A 16,714-nucleotide genomic window follows, 5' to 3' on the forward strand; every position below is an offset into this window, starting at 1 on the left:
TCATTTTTTGTAGTTTTGTGCTTAACGTGTTAAATAATTGAATAACGCGTTAAAAATTATCTAAACGCGTTAAAACTGTATTTATCGTGTTAAATGTGATTTTATCGTGTTAAATGTGATTTTATCGCGTTAAATATTAACGCGTTAAATCTGATTATATTGATAAATTCATTATTCGATCACATATATATGCATGTAAAAGAAAGGTTGTTACCGCATGTTTGTTCTCGTAAGGTTTTTTTTCTAGGAAATAAGGCGGTCCAGTTCTACAATTGTCTAGCATCGATGTTAATTGTTGTGTTTTAAAAGTTATAATCCAAAAAACTTACACTTTGCGTACCAAATATACCTAATCTACTGTGTGTAAGTAAACAGTAGGTCCCATGTGACGAAGCCAATGCCTGGAATATCATAATTTGTATGGCTTTATTTATGGGCAATACACTTATTATACTCAGGTATAATTCAACATTGACCTTGTATTTCAATGGGCATCTAGTTCAGTCTGTAAACTGAATATATGTATAGTTCCTAGTGTCGTGCAGATCAGTTTGAGATACTTTAGCTATATAGTACTGTATTCATAAGTATGAACGGATTGACGCATGAATAGTTTCGTTACAATAGCCTCTTAACTATTTAGCCTTATTTTTACGGAAATGTTGTTAACCGTGCCCGGAAAATTAGAAATGATCCATGTAAACTTGTCGCTCCTTTAAATAAACTTATTCTAAAAGGTTACATATTCAACACTGTAATAAGATCATTGAATATTGTTTTTATTGGTATAAATATTGATTTTGTTATCAGTAAAAATTAAAAGCTAACTAAATATACATATTCATGGAACTATGGAACTACAATCTGTCGATAACTTGGCATTGCACAAGGTCATGTTTTTCTCTGGCTGTTTATGACGTCTTTACACTAAATCCATTGGATGTTGGATGTTTACGGATTGATAGTTTAGTCTTAGTTGCATGATTTTTTTTTATTAGTTGTTAGTGGCTTTGAACTAGCTGTCAGGTAACTGTGAGTACTCTCAGATCTGTTCATTGTGTCTTTTTGTGTCGGGATGTATAAGTACCGGGCCACGTCCACTGTATTTTTGTCCATCTGATGAGTTAAGCCTTTTTCAACTGATTTTTATAGTTCGTTCTTATGTTGTACTGTTATACCACTGTCCCAGGTTAGGGGGAGGGTTGGGATCCCGCTAACATTTTTAAACCCGCCACATTATTTATGTATGTGCCTGTCCCAAGTCAGGAGCCTGTAATTCAGTGGTTGTCGTTTGTTTATGTGTTACATATTTGTTTTTCGTACATTTTTTTTTAAGGCCGTTAGTTTTCTCGTTTGAATTGTTTTACATTGTCTTATCGGGGCCTTTTATAGCTCACTATGCGGTATGGGCTTTGCTCATTGTTGAAGGCCGTACGGTGACCTATAGTTGTTAATGTCTGTGTTATTTTGGTCTTTTGTGGATAGTTGTCTCATTGGCAATCATACCACATCTTCTTTTTCATATTAAATAAAAAAAAAAGACAAACCGTCCTCAGCTATAGGCAAATATTTGTAATTGTACATGTATCGTATAGACAGAAAACGAATAGATGAAAATTGGCGGATTCGTTTTCTTTTTCTTTTTTTAAATAACCTTATGCAGGTGTTATTATTTTACTCTTTGATACGACCCCTCTATTTTACCTTATTCTTTTACATGAATAGTCTCGATTGCCCAGACGCATATTTAAATATAGCTCTTCTTTGAAAAATTAAGCGGCTGGATGATCGAGACTATTACCTGAAGTTATTGAAAAGGTCGTATAAGAAGACAAATCAAATTATTATATTCTTTAGAATCTATTGTTGAATTAGCTTGTTAAATGCATAGGTTATTAATCGGAATATTAGTTTCGGGTTTAAATTCTAGAACATGACATTTTATGAAACTTTATTTAGAGTAAATTTGACAACTTCAAACAGTATAGTTCCTCGCTTGTTAAAAAATCATGACAAAAAGAGTAGCAATTGTAAGTCTTTGCCATTAATATAGTTATTGTTTTATTATTTAATTCATATGTAAAAAGGGTTAGTTCTTCTGTTTATCTTCTGTTTATTTCAGTGGTGTTAATTCATTTGCAAGGTCATATTGTATTTGTATTTAGTACTTCCATATATATAACATACATAATGTATAAAATATTTGAGCTACCTTATTTTGTTTAGATTTTAAAATGTAGACGATTTTTCTTACCAATTTTGTAGCAGAAACCTAAGAGTAAACAGAAAAAAGGGGTCTGACTTCTGAAAATTACAAGCGATTTTTTTAAAAATTATTACAGTTTAACAGTCTACCAGTAAGTTAATGTCCTCTTTCATTTCATTTAAAGTCATAAGAAACAATCATGTTCTTCCAATTCTTGAACCAATGAATACAAACATCATAAACTTAGTCTTCTGTGAACGAATTTATCATTTTCTTCGTGTAAATTTCGTATAATCGTTAATTTATTTTCAATCGGTCAGTGTTGTGAAATATGGCAGGGTAATTAAAGTTCATGATTTGAAGCCGAAGTTTAACGATTGTCGCCTGTTGGTCAACAATCGACAAAAATAAACAAAAGAGCATGGAAATTGAGCACGTGTTTAATATGTAAATTCAGATAATAGTTTATTTTAAGGACATCCATGCGTATTGTGATCACCGGATGTTTACAAGATGGGTCACACTGAGGTCACTTTGCATACGGAAAATATGTCGGGGGGAATTGCTTCCTTAAAATAAAGTAAACTTCTTCTAAATATGAATAAATTAAAGAATTTTCTTAAGAAAAAAGTATATGTACAAACGTTTTACAATGAAAACTATCCATTGAGTTATAAAAAACGTATGCATTATTTTTTTTTGATTTGAGGTTTCTTATGACTTAAAAAAAATAATTAAAAGTCAGTGTTTCCTGAGGGTTTAAGAGGTGTTGTTTTGTCATTTCTGGTTTGAATGTTACGTTATACTACAGTTAGAGATAGATAACATCAAAATTGAAAGTGTTACATTTTAATTATATCATCTTGACTGAAATTGTAAGATATTTTCCAAAAGCAGAAATTAGCTACATGCACTTCTTCTATACAGTCAGGATTCTACTTGGTCAAAATTTTCTCCCCTTTACGCCAGTTCATTTTCACAATCGTAGAAATGGAAGCCATTGTAGGGATAACGCACTGTCAATTTTGCTCTCGGAAACCGATAAATTTATCCACATTGCACCAATACGATCCTTATATGTCAGTTGTATTTTAAAAGACAAATGTATCAATTAGCTAATGAGCATCAGTTAAGAATCTTGTCTGCATTAATTTAACCTTAAACTATTATCTGATCGGTTTGCCAGGTGTAATTTTCGAAAATTCATAAACATTTAAAAAAATTCTAATTAAATATTTCGTGGAAAGGCAGACTAGATTTTTTTAGTGGTTGAAGACTATAAACCCTAGTTATCACACACACAAAATTATAACTTTTTAAAGATATGCATTTTCATCATCCAACTTGAAAGACTGTCGTCAAGTACTTTCGGTAAAAAACATAGCTATTCGAACACACCTACTCTGTTTTTGTGATTCATTAGATATGTATTTTAGTGCGGTGACAGAAGTGTAAAAAGTCGTCTAGATCGCGAGTTTAATCTCCCCAAATAACACACGGCTAAAAATGGTCTTAACTTAAAGACAAATATGTCTTCTTTAGTTTTTGCCCTGTCGTCAGAATTTCGTACGGTCACTTTTTTCTAAAAAGTCGTTTTAATGACTGGTAGTATATTGGAGAGTTTCAACCCCCCTTTTTCAAAATGAAAAAATGTGTATGTTTGCTTACATTTAATTGAAATAGTTTTTCCTGAAGCTATTTTTATATGTCAAAATATTCCATTCAGTATTTTATTTTCTTCTAATCTATAAAATTTGCGAAGTTTAGACTATTTGAAATTGAGGTAATTTTAATTGCAAATTCAGACTCAAACTTTAGTTTCCTCTTCATAGTAGTAATAAAAATTATCCAATATTATTTTAAGCATATAATATTTAATAAAACTAATTAGTGATAAAAATTTCGGAACCAAAATATGAAATAATCTTACGAAATCAATGGAAAAAGAATGGAGTAAATATCTTAATTTCAACACGGAACTCAATCACTTGCCTTCCGTCACATTTTGTGTATTAGTCAATAATTTGCTCTCAAATGATATGAAATTACTACCTTTTTCGCTATTATATACACATATTTTCAATTACAGTGCACTGATATATGCCACATACTTTGTTTGTATATGTTTATATTCTATGTTTTTTCGTTATAAAACACCAAATATACTTTGTCAGAAAAGTCTTATTGTAAAATCAAAATAATTGACGGATAGTTTCAGTAAATACTCCGTGATATGTCAAGTCCTTTGCAACTTGCTCCATTAAGTTCAAAGAAAAGACAAAAGTTGTTAAATTTTATGCAGTGCATAATATGCCAAATAATAAAACCTCGATTGAAATTTTGAGTCAATTTACCAGTTTAGGGAAGTCGATTTTTGTATCTGCATTGCATAAAAGATTGGATGAACATCAAGCTGTTTCATGCAATAGCTGTTAATTTGAAAAACTCCGTGCAGGCAGTTATTCATCGTTCATGCTACAAAACTTACACAAGTAAACATATTTGTTCCCCCTTTTAGAGCGAGGAAGCTTCTTGTCTAATATTTAATGACGACATACCATTATCTGACTGTTGTCCCTCAGTTTCGGGTATTTGTACACGTTCTAGAATGCAGTCGTTCAACTGGAGCGCTTGTATATTTTGTTGCAACAAAACATTTTAGAAAGTAGAAAATTACTTAAGTTTGAATCAGATGAGCGTAATAAAAATGTTTTATCCGTGTCAGATAAAGTTAAAGTTGAAATAGTTTCCCGTCAATCTTTTAAACTTCAATCACTCTGTCATTTTGGTTGCATTACAAATTATTTGCTTAAAACGTTAAAAAAAAATCCAAACCCGTGGAAGCAGATATCTCAAAACACGATACTGCTTTTAGTAATTTTATTTTGGCTATTGACAACGATTCCTCATTGGTCATTCCTCATGACACCGTTACTCGATAAATATAGATCATTTCTTCCGGCTGATTCTAATTTAAAATATTCTACATGTAAAATGCAGTCTAAACTAATTTATTTCTATAGAAATTCAGTTGTCAAACAACTTCAACAAGTTCAAGGCAAATGTAACATAATATTTAATAGCAAAATAACTATTTAAGATGCCATATAAGCTTCTAGTCAATTGAAAACTGACCTTAAAATTTCAATGTCAACTGTAATAGACACAAATAACGGACAGATATTTCATTCCGCTGCAAGTTTACTTAGAAAAGACATCGAAACTCTAAAGAAGACTACCCAATTTCGGATGAATTGTCTCTTCGTTCTTAATTCACCCAATGCCTTGGTATTTATTGCAATTCATTCTATGGTTACTCGATGAAAATGCATACAGCCAAGACTATTCTCAGGAAATAGCACCAGAGAAATTGTGGAAATGCTAAGCAATTGTTGAGGCAATCGTTTTTGTTTTACTCCTTTTCATTTAGGATTGGCTTTACAAATGTACCATGAGTTTGGTTCAAAACATCTTGTTGAAACATTGAATGCCATTGGATTTTATGCTTCTTAAAGTAAAGTGCGACGCTATCTAATGTGTTGCCAACCATGAAATTGAGCGAATTCAAGATAGTGCGTACGTCTCGTATAATGTTTCCCCAGCATCTTTGCAGACAAGCATATGGATGTCATCACACCTTCCTAAACCCCCTTTTAGATCTCTTTTAAAATCTTGGATGAATTGATAGGGATGGTTTGAAGCTGGTATTTTTTTAGGAACAAATGTGTTCGGACTTCCTACAATACCTTGTCTGTACTTGTAAAGAAAAACTCAAAATAAAGTGTTTGCTTTGAGCAGAACCTTTCATGTGCAGACCTGTGGCCATGAGTGAAATGTGTAGAAATATTAAAACATGTCTTGTGACGGTTGATGAAAATGAAGATGATGGAGATAACGGTTGGTTTGATATAAAGCTTGTTGCACTGGTACACACGGTTCCAGTCCGAGGTTAGGGGAGTGTTGAAGTGCCCTTAAAAAAGTTAAACCCCGCCAATATCTGTATGTGTCTGTTTCAAGTCACGAGACGGTAATGCAGTGTTTCTATATACTATATTTGTTTCTTTCTTATTTATTTTGTACATTAATCAGGTCGTTAGAGTTTTTGTTTGTTTTACATTATTCTTTTCGGGAATTGAAGACTATGCAGTATGAATTTTACTCATTGTTGAAGCCCGTACGGGACCTATAATTGTTTTATGTCTCATTTGGTCTCATTTGGAGAGTTGTCTCATTTGCAATCATATCACATCTTCTTTTTTTTTATATGGAATAATTTTGAAGTTTGGGGTACGTTGCAAGGGATAAAAGGGGGGATATAGTTACAAAACCTATAATGTAATAGATATTAACCAGAGTTAAATACACAACAAAAGATAATACTATGGTAGCAGTAATAATTGTGAAAAAAAACCCAAAAGCAACGTGTAGTCTATAAAAAAAACTGAAGTATCCGCAAATTCAATTTGAGGTCATATTTGACTGTAGTGTACTATGGCTTTGTTTTGATGACTCACCCACTATGATAGTTTAAAAAATAATTTTAAAGTATTGTCCTGCATGACACTTGATTTTTACCTGAAATTGATATTTTTCATAAGGTTAAGGTGCTTTAAACATTTTATAGGTTGAAAACTTGATTTTTGAAGTTTTGTTTATAAAACGTCGTTTTAGGATTTTTTTTGATAAAAAAATCTCAATGATTAAGGTTTATGTATAAAAACAAACATTACTAAAGCCAAAACAGTATCATTTATATATAGGTAGAGTTTAGAAATAGAAAAAAATGTCAAAATTGAAACCCTCCCAAACTTTCACAGATTTTTACATATGACCTTTGACCTCAATTTTTAAAAAATGTGACCACATCAAGTCCTGACGACAGGCATATTATTATAGTACACGATTTCCTCTTTCCAATGATATATTATGTAGGTGTGTGTTCGGTGGGGAGATTAAATTCCAAAAAATCTCCCTTCAGTCACCGCACTATTTCACTTGACCCATATATTTCATCTTTTAGTACTGTGATTTTTTTTTATGTTATAAGTCAATCTGTAGCTTTGATATATAAAAATGATAGAATCTGAAACGAGACGATGTATGAAATATTCTTGCTTTGTACGATATCAAGACAAAATATTCAACTAAAAACGCCCTAACATAGAAAGGTGCACTCGATTTTCTCTTTTCGATACAATTGTTACCCATTTTTTGGATTTTTTTCTTGAGTCACATAATAGAAGGGCAGACACGAAAATTACTGAACTAATAGATTGATATGTTTTCCGTCCGTGGTAAAAAAAATTTGCCGATTTTTTGTAAGCGTGACGCGTGAAAGTCAAATTATTGTGCCGGGAAAACGGGAAATGAAGTCTAACGGGACACGAGAAATTACATAAGAATGAGAATTGCTTAGGTACATGTTGAAGCGGGATACGAGAATCTGACAAAACAGTAAGCGGGATCCGGGATCAGAACCCCCAATGAGACCCCAACTAATGACCGGACGATTAACCTGATAGTGATTTCATTACATATTTGGAAAAACTTTTAAAAACTAATCCGTTAAGGGAACACAACTAACTGTGTGTGCTCCAACGTTGGAGGGATTTACATAAAGAATAATAATAATAAGAAGAAGTGACAGGACGGTTGACCGGACGACATATAAATACTGTTATTCGGTAGATTTGTTTAATATTTATAGACCTTAAAGATATTAAAATATATTTTATGAAAATCAAACAAAATTAGTGAACAAATATTTTTGAGCAAATAAAGTTGACCGGACGGTATTCACGCTCGCCGTTATACGCTATACATATATGTATAATCAACGTGTACATTGACGAATGTGAACACCGTCCGGTCAATTTTTTTGTCAGAAAAAACATTTTTGGTTTACTATAAATTTATTTACAAATCTTACAGATTTTTAAATTTCTTGGACAAAAGAGATATTAACACTTGTTGCCGATCAATTGAATATATGTACAGCGTATAACGGCGAGTGTGAATACTGTCCAGTCAACCTTATTTGCTCAAAAATATTTTTTCACTTATTTTGTTTGATTTTCATAAAATATATTTTAATATCTTTAAGTCTACGAATATTATACAAATCCATCGAAAAACAAAAAAGTTATGACTATTTATATGTCTTCCGGTCAACCGTCCTGTCACTCTCCGGGCAATCGTCCTGTCATTGGTGCAATTCAGCAGATAGTAGTTTTATTTGATACTTCGCCTTCTTTGTATAAGCTTTCCATGAACATGATTACCTCTTCTTCTTCTGACATAATTTACTGTTAATGGCATTTTTCCAATACAAGTGTATCTAACATAAGGATGAATATAATTAAATCATAATGCTAAATTTAAATAGTCAAAATTTTACTGCAAAAATAAAGACAAATATAATGATTGATACTCAAAAAGAATGTTGTTCCTCAAATTAACATAGAAAAATCAGTCTGCTTGGTTAATTTTCCCTCTTAACCATGCATACCCGTGATGATGATCATTTGAAGCAATTTTACCTGTTGTCAATTATATAAGTCTTATTTACAAACTGACAAAGATGCTGTACATTCAGTGCTATACATTTTGATAAAACAAAAGGTTTTTCATGCTTTCTCTATTTTACTCCTTAGGAGTCCTGACCAAATTGAATCATGAAATATTTGCCAATTGACTTTAAGGAACAAACGATCAGGCAATCTAATATATATTGCTCTTTTAACTTTGTCATTTCTTAACGGACTTTCACCAATCTTATCAACATTTCCTTCCGAAAGAGTTTCACAGCCTCCAAACATTTTCATGATCCAAAAGACGGGGGAAAAAAGTGACAAACGTTAAAATAAATTAATAGAGTTATTCCTCTTTGTACTGGCTCTCTCCTATCATGTACATATGAACATATTTTTTTATAAATTATAATCATGTTTCAATATTTGTTATAAATCATATTTAATTAGTAACAATCAGTATTTGCATGTGTCGTTTGTGTGAATATTGTATGATCTTTGTGATTTGTGTTGATTTATATGCTCTTTATGCCTATATGGGCCAGCCTTTGATCAGGAATAAAGATTTTTGATTTGACCTCAAAGGTAATGAGTACAAGCACTTGTCTCAGATTTTTTTTTATATGTACCATAATATAAGTTGTTATATTAAGGTACATAAAATCAAATTCTGAGACATGAAGTGCCTGTGGTAATGAGGGCATTGATTTGGATTTATAGAATAAAGATAAAATGGGCGTAAATAAAAAGAATAGAAACTAATGAGGTAGGTACTAAAATATAAAGAAAAGAGAATAATTGGCAAAAAGATTAAAAGGATAAAGAGTGATGGGCAAAAATTATAAAAAAAGACGAGAAAAATTCCCTGAAAAAGAAATGTATACATGATATATATAAATATATATACTCACCCTTGTTAACATTGATAAATAATCAGCATTTTTCTAATTCAAGATATCATTAAAGGACAGAATTGATCATGATAAATAATAATAAACTAGGTTAGATATATACATGACATACAGTTACAAATGATTGACATGAATAATTGGCATTGATTCTGTAAACAAATATTTACACATTTTATATCTATCTGAAATGTATGGAAAGGGAGGAAACTCTAACCAACTCAATATTCATTCTCTAGGATTTACTACAAAAATGTCTTATCCACCGATACATATCCCCCGATATCAATTACCTACCTGTTCTTTCATAGATTTATTCACTTCTTATTTTGTATATATATGCATATATGGTAGGGGACATAACTCATAACCTGTAACGAAATAGAATTTCCTTCCTAATATAAGTTCCAACTGAAGAAATATTCTGTAATCTTATTTCCATTAGAACAAATATGACGGATTTGTTTCTTACAGAAAAAAGGGTGTAGAATATTTGTTCCAACATTGTTTAAAGTTTCCAGGTGAACTTCAGTTGCGGATCCAGAAATTTTCACAATTGGGGGCCAACTGACTGCCTAAGAGGGGGCATGCTAAGGTCATTCTTTAGTGATTCCCTTGGCGCCCTCTCTAAATCCGCCTCTGAACTTCTGTCAGAACAAATAACTGTTGATAAACCAACACAATATATTATCTTTCAGATTTAGTACAGTTTTTCATTGGCTGCATGCACCTATATAGTTTGTTCAATTTTAGTTAATAGTTATGCTACAAATGTCTATACAACTCCATACTAAATGAACTGACAACTAAATGGTAAATTAATTAAACCAATATTTATATCATTTATACAGGTGACTGGAGCCAACAAAGGGATAGGTTATGCTGTAGTTCAGGCGTTATGTAAACAGTTTGATGGTGATGTTCTCCTGACAGGTAAGGCAAACAAAGGGATAGGTTATGCTGTAGTTCAGGCCTTGTGTAAACAGTTTGATGGTGATGTTCTCCTGACAGGTAAGGCAAACAAAGGGATAGGTTATGCTGTAGTTCAAGCCTTGTGTAAACAGTTTGATGGTGATGTTCTCCTGACAGGTAAGGCAAACAAAGGGATAGGTTATGCTGTAGTTCAGGCCTTGTGTAAACAGTTTGATGGTGATGTTCTCCTAACAGGTAAGAAAGCTCAACATGAATAAATTTGAATAAATGAATAAATTATAAACAATGAATAAATTATAAATAATGAATAAATTATAAGTAATGAATAAATGATTTACACAAAGTTGTTCAACTCCTGAAAATACTGTATGCAAAAGGTGTACTATAATTGGTGTATGGAATGATTGTAAGGTGTACATGTTCGACTGGCAAGTGTCATCTGATTTTGACCTCATTTTCATCATGTTTATGGTACTGTGGTTAAAGTTTTTGTGTTTTGTTAGTTTTTCTTATCACGCTTATACTGTATGAAATAGATCATCTATGTTTATTGCATGAAAATATTTTATGATGTACATGTCTGTCAGGCAGGCATGTTTAATAAGACCTTGACCTCATTCTAATGGTTCATTGCCCAGTGTTAAGATTGTGTTTTTATGCTCCATTTATGGGCATTATGTTTTCTGGTCTGTGCGTGCTTTCGTCCATCCCTCCGTCCGTTCGTCTGTTCTTCTGTCCCGCTTCAGGTTAAAGTTTTTGGTCGAGGTAGTCTTTGATGAAGTTGAAGTCCAATCCACTTGAAACTTAATGCACATGTTCCTTATGCCTCTTTTTAATTTTAATGCCAAATAAGAAATTTTCTCCATTTTCACGGTCCATTGATCAAAGAAAATGATAGTGCTGATGGGGCATCCGTGTACTAGGGACACATTCTTGTTTTGTTTATGTTTCTAATACTTTAAGCAAAAGGTCACCTATATTTGGTGTGTGGAATGATTGTAAGGTATTCGTCTGTCTGGCAGGATTCATCTGACCTGGACCTCATTTTTATGGTTCATTGATCAATTTTAAGTTTTTCTGGTTAAGTTGTTTCTTAGATGCATTAGGTCAACTACATGTAAATTTAAAGCATATTTGGTGTAAGAAATGATTGTAGGTGTATATGTATTTCCAGTTTTGTTTATCTGACCTTTGACCTCATTTTCTTTGATTATGTTAAGTTTATGTGATAGTTGTAGCAAAACTTTATATTTAGAACTATCAACATTATATCAATGATTAGTAAAATAGGCAAGGCATTCCAGCGTGTGCACTCTTGTCTAAGATATTAATAAAAAGTTTTAAAAACCTAAATTTTGTTTTTAAGTTATTTCCTTTTTTACCTTGGATATATAAAACGTGCAATGCAGAAGACATGGGAACTCTGTGCTTTTATTCATTACTCATTGTATTTTAAACAAATAATTATAGGACGAAGTGAGGAGAGATGTAAGGCTGCTGTTGCAGAGCTGCAGAAGCAAGGGATGTCACCTAAATATCATCAAATGGACCTTGATGATCAAACTTCCATTAACAAGCTAAGGGACTTTGTTAAAGAACAATATGGTGGAATTGATGTTCTTGTAAACAATGCTGGTATTGCATTCAAGGTAATACTATGGTAGAAAAATTATTACTAGTAGATCGATGATTTATTTTGCCTTGCTGATTATATGATATAAATGAAAAAGCAAATACGAGACTAGAAGGCTGCTATTGGAATGCTGATACAGGTTTCTAATGCAAATTGGAGTGCTTAATTTAGCCGTCCCATGCAACATCTTAATTAGCTCTCACATGCAAAATCTGTATCAACCCATAAATTCTAAATCTATATAGGCCCTCGCATGCAAAATCTTTATCAGCCCTCACATGCAAAATCTATTTATGCCATCACATGCAAAATCTGTATCAGCTCTCACATGCAAATCCATATCAGCCCTCACATACAAATCTGTATCAGCCCTCAAAAGCAAAATCTGCATCAGCCCTTGCATGCAAAATCTATATGTCTTCATGTGCCAAATCTGTATTAGCCCTAGTTCAAAATCTGTATACTTGCCCTCATGTGCCAAATTTGAATAATCTCTCATGCTAAATCTGTATTGGCTCTCATGTGCAAAATCTCTTTACACCTTAATATGCATATCTGTATCAGCCCTCAAAAGCAAAATTTGCTTCAGTATCATGGGCAAACTCAATATAAGCCCTCATGTGCAAAATTATTCAATTATATCATTAAATCAATACCCCCTGTAGCCCCAATATTATCATTTTATATTGCAGGCAGCGTCAACAGCACCATTCAGTGAACAAGCCACAGTGTCATGTGCTACAAACTTCTATGGTACACTGAATGTATGTAACACACTTTTCCCTCTACTGAGGCCTCATGCTAGGTAAGTCATCCTGTGTTATGTGCTACAAACTTCTTTGGTACTCTGAATGTGTGTAACACACTTTTCCCTCTACCGAGGCCTCGTGCTAGGTAAGTCATTGACTGTCATGTGCTACAAACTTCTATGATTCTCTGAATGTATGTAACACACTTTTCCCTCTACCAAGGCCTCGTGCTAGGTAAGTCATTGAGTGTCATGTGCTACAAACTTCTATGGTACACTGAATGTATGTAACACACTTTTCCCTCTACTGAGGCCTCATGCTAGGTAAGTCATCCTGTGTAATGTGCTACAAACTTCTTTGGTACTATGAATGTGTGTAACACACGTTTCCCTCTACCGAGGCCTCGTGCTAGGTAAGTCATTGAGTGTCATGTGCTACAAACTTTTATGATACTCTGAACGTGTGTACACTCTTTTCCCCCTACTGAGGCCTCATGCTAGGTAAGTCATCCAGTGTCATGTGCTACAAACTTTTATGGTACACTGAATGTGTGAAACACACTTTTCCCTCTACTGAGGCCTCATGCTAGGTAAGTCATAGAGTGTCATGTGCTACAAACTTCTTTGGTACTCTGAATGTGTGTAACACTCTTTTCCCTCTACTGAGGCCTCGTGCTAATTAGTCATTGAGTGTCATGTGCTACAAACTTCTTTGGTACTCTGAATGTGTGTAACACACTTTTCTCCCTACTGAGGCCTTGTGCTAGGTAACCTTAGAGTGTCATGTGCTACAAACTTCTTTGGTACTCTGAATGTGTGTATTAACACACTTTTTCCTCTACTGAGGTCTCATGCTAGATAAGTCATTGAGTGTCATGTGCTACAAATTTCTATGGTACACTGAATGTATGTAACATACTTTTCCCTCTACTGAGGCCTTGTGCTAGGTAAGGCATCCAGTGTCATGTGCTACAAACGTCTTTGGTACTCTGAATGTGTGTTACACACTTTTCCCTCTACTGAGGCAACATGCTAGGTAAGTCATTGAGTGTCATGTGCTACAACTTTCTATGGTACTCTGAATGTGTGTAACACTCCTTCCCCCCTACTGATGCCTCGTGCTAGGTAAGGCATCCAGTGTCATGTGCTATAAACTTCTTCGGTACTTTGAATGTGTGTAACACACTTTTCCCTCTACTGAGGCCTCGTGCTAGGTAAGACATCCAGTGTCCTGTGCTCCAAACTTCTATGATACTCTGGATGTGTGTAACACACTTTTCCCTTTACTGAGGCCACATGCTAGTTAAGTCATTCAGTGTAATGTGCTACAAACTTCTTTGGTACTTTGAATGGGGCTCAGATGTAAAATTTTGTCCTAATTTTTTTAAGTTGTAATCTCTGTCCTGCCTTTTTATTATGTAACTGATTTTGAATATATTTAAGACATAATGTATATAACAATGGAAATAACCATAGTTTTTTTGGATGACCTACTTTTCTATGATTATAGTTTTTTCATAGGAGGATTCACATTGTCCAGACATATCTTATCATTGTAAAGGTTTAGTAGCTATATTCATGTATAGATAACTGTTTATTTTTTTCAGGGGTAGTTTGATTTCAGACTTTTAAATTTGCTTGATGAAGTTAGATAAGGAAAGATTAAAGTTTTCCATATTAGCGATGATTTATATTTGCATTATTTTAATACTCCCAAAAGTTGCGAAAATAAATCGCACATGAAATTAAGTTTGTTTACAGTGTTTGAATTTCACAGAAAGACAAATCCTTTCTTAGATATAAGAAGATGTGATATGAATGCCAATGAGACAACTTAACATCCAAATCACAGTTTGTAAAAGTAAACCATTATAGGTCAAAGTATGGCCAATAACTCAGAGCCTTGGCTCACACTGAACAGCAAGCTATAAAGGGCTCTAAAAATACTGGTGTTACTGTAAAAGAATTCAAACAGGGAAACTAACGATTTAATATATATATAAAACTTGAGAAGCAAGAAACTCTTACAAACCAAGCCAACAAATGACAACAACTCAACGTCAGTTTAGTTTATCTATAGGTCACAGGAAGTGTGAAAATACAGTAAAAAACATATACTCTTCAATTTATTGATTTATTTACAGAGTATGCAATGTATCTATTATGATATCACAATTTATTGATTTATTTACAGAGTATCCAATGTATCTAGTATGGCATCACAGATGTCTATAGCAAAATGTAGCAATGCAATCAAAGCAAAGTTTAAAGACCCAAAAATAACTATGGACCAGCTAAAAGCTCTTATTCAGCAATTTATTGAGTAAGTACATGAAGTAGGGGTACTTTAGGAATTTAATTCAGAAAAGGTATCAATTGATTCAGAATTCAAAATGTAATAATAAATCTTTACGTAAAATTCAAATAAGAATTTAAGTACTGTGTATTCTATCTTTTTTTTAGAGTATAAATACTTCATTTGTACAAACCAAATTAACAAATGATATTGTATTTTGTTATTTATTTGTAAAACGCTATTTCAGTGCTGCTCAGACTGACAGCCACCAAAAACAAGGTTTTGCTTCATCAGCCTATGGAATGTCAAAAGTTGGTGTAACCGTGATGAGCTTCATACAGCAGAGAGAATTGAACTCTGACCCTAGAGAGGATATTGTTGTGAATGCAGTAAGTAAATAACTTTAGCTCACCTGGTCCCAAAGTCTATGTCAGGTTGGAGTTATTTTCTTCACTTTCTATGTCATCAATTTTTAATATTGTTTAAGACAATTCTCCTCTGACACTCCTAGCTATATGATTTGATTAAGAACCAGTCCATACTGCAAAATCAGCTACAAAAGGCACTCAAATGACAAATGTAAAAAAAATTTAAGGATAAAATTAATTTAATTGAAGAAAAAAATGAAAGAAAAACAAATATGCAACACACAATAATCACTGAATTACAGGCTCTTAATGTGGGATAAGAACATACATACAAAATGTGGGTTTAAACATGTTGGTGTAACATTACAACATAAGAACGGAAAAAAAACTTATACCTACTTAACTTGTTGGGACCACAGCTTCATATATATATCCAAACCCCTATATGTAATAATCTTTATGAAACCTAAATGAATATTAATTTTGATAATAACCAAAAGTAATGAAACTTATTCCTCATGTTTTCAGTGTTGCCCTGGGTATGTTGATACTGATATGACATCACATAAAGGACATAAAACAGTAGAACAAGGTAATGAAATCATTCATCTCTATTTTTATCTATACAATTTATTTTTCATGTTTCAGTGTTGCCCAGGATACGTTGATACTGATATGAGTTCTCATAAAGGACCCAAAACAATAGAACAAGGTAATCTATTTTTATTAATTATTCAGCCTAACAATTAATACCCAGTTTAAGTTATGTATCAAAGGGACATTCACACTCATAAGTCAAAAATAAAATGACAACAATTTGGCAAAAAAAAAAAAGACAAACAACAGTACACAACACAACATAGAAAACTAATAATAACATGGGAAAGAATACATTTTTTGTTAAATGCAGGCCTCTACATTATCATTTTTCCCAACTTGTCCCTTTTTGTCCCGACCCTTTGGACAAGTTGCAAGAAAATCAACTTGTCAGAACTCTTAACTCACTTGTCCGAATTGATAAGTAAAATCTTACATATTGATGATATTTGCATGATAAAACTCAGCAGTGGCGGATCCAGAGGGGGGGGGGGG

The 16,714-nt window shown here is 32.9% G+C and overlaps 1 protein-coding gene across 5 annotated transcripts in view; it reads left to right on the top strand.

Moving 5' to 3' along the window:
- The window catches only part of LOC139486165 (carbonyl reductase [NADPH] 1-like), a 41,671-nt gene that overhangs the window by 22,531 nt on the left and 2,426 nt on the right, over positions 1–16,714 (top strand). For 2 of the 5 annotated variants that reach the window (XM_071270945.1, XM_071270950.1), the window contains exons 2-7: positions 10,496–10,577; positions 12,048–12,226; positions 12,903–13,015; positions 15,153–15,281; positions 15,502–15,643; positions 16,271–16,334. In XM_071270945.1, the coding sequence (XP_071127046.1) occupies positions 10,496–10,577; positions 12,048–12,226; positions 12,903–13,015; positions 15,153–15,281; positions 15,502–15,643; positions 16,271–16,334 (709 nt within the window). Of the gene's footprint in view, positions 1–1,893; positions 2,031–10,495; positions 10,578–12,047; positions 12,227–12,902; positions 13,016–15,152; positions 15,282–15,501; positions 15,644–16,150; positions 16,215–16,270; positions 16,335–16,714 lie in introns of those variants that run through there. The other 3 variants (XM_071270949.1, XM_071270948.1, XM_071270947.1) reach the window with 3 other exon arrangements.

The sequence above is a fragment of the Mytilus edulis genome, chromosome 8 (assembly GCF_963676685.1).
Source record: "Mytilus edulis chromosome 8, xbMytEdul2.2, whole genome shotgun sequence".
NCBI classification, from domain to species: Eukaryota; Metazoa; Mollusca; class Bivalvia; order Mytilida; family Mytilidae; genus Mytilus; species Mytilus edulis.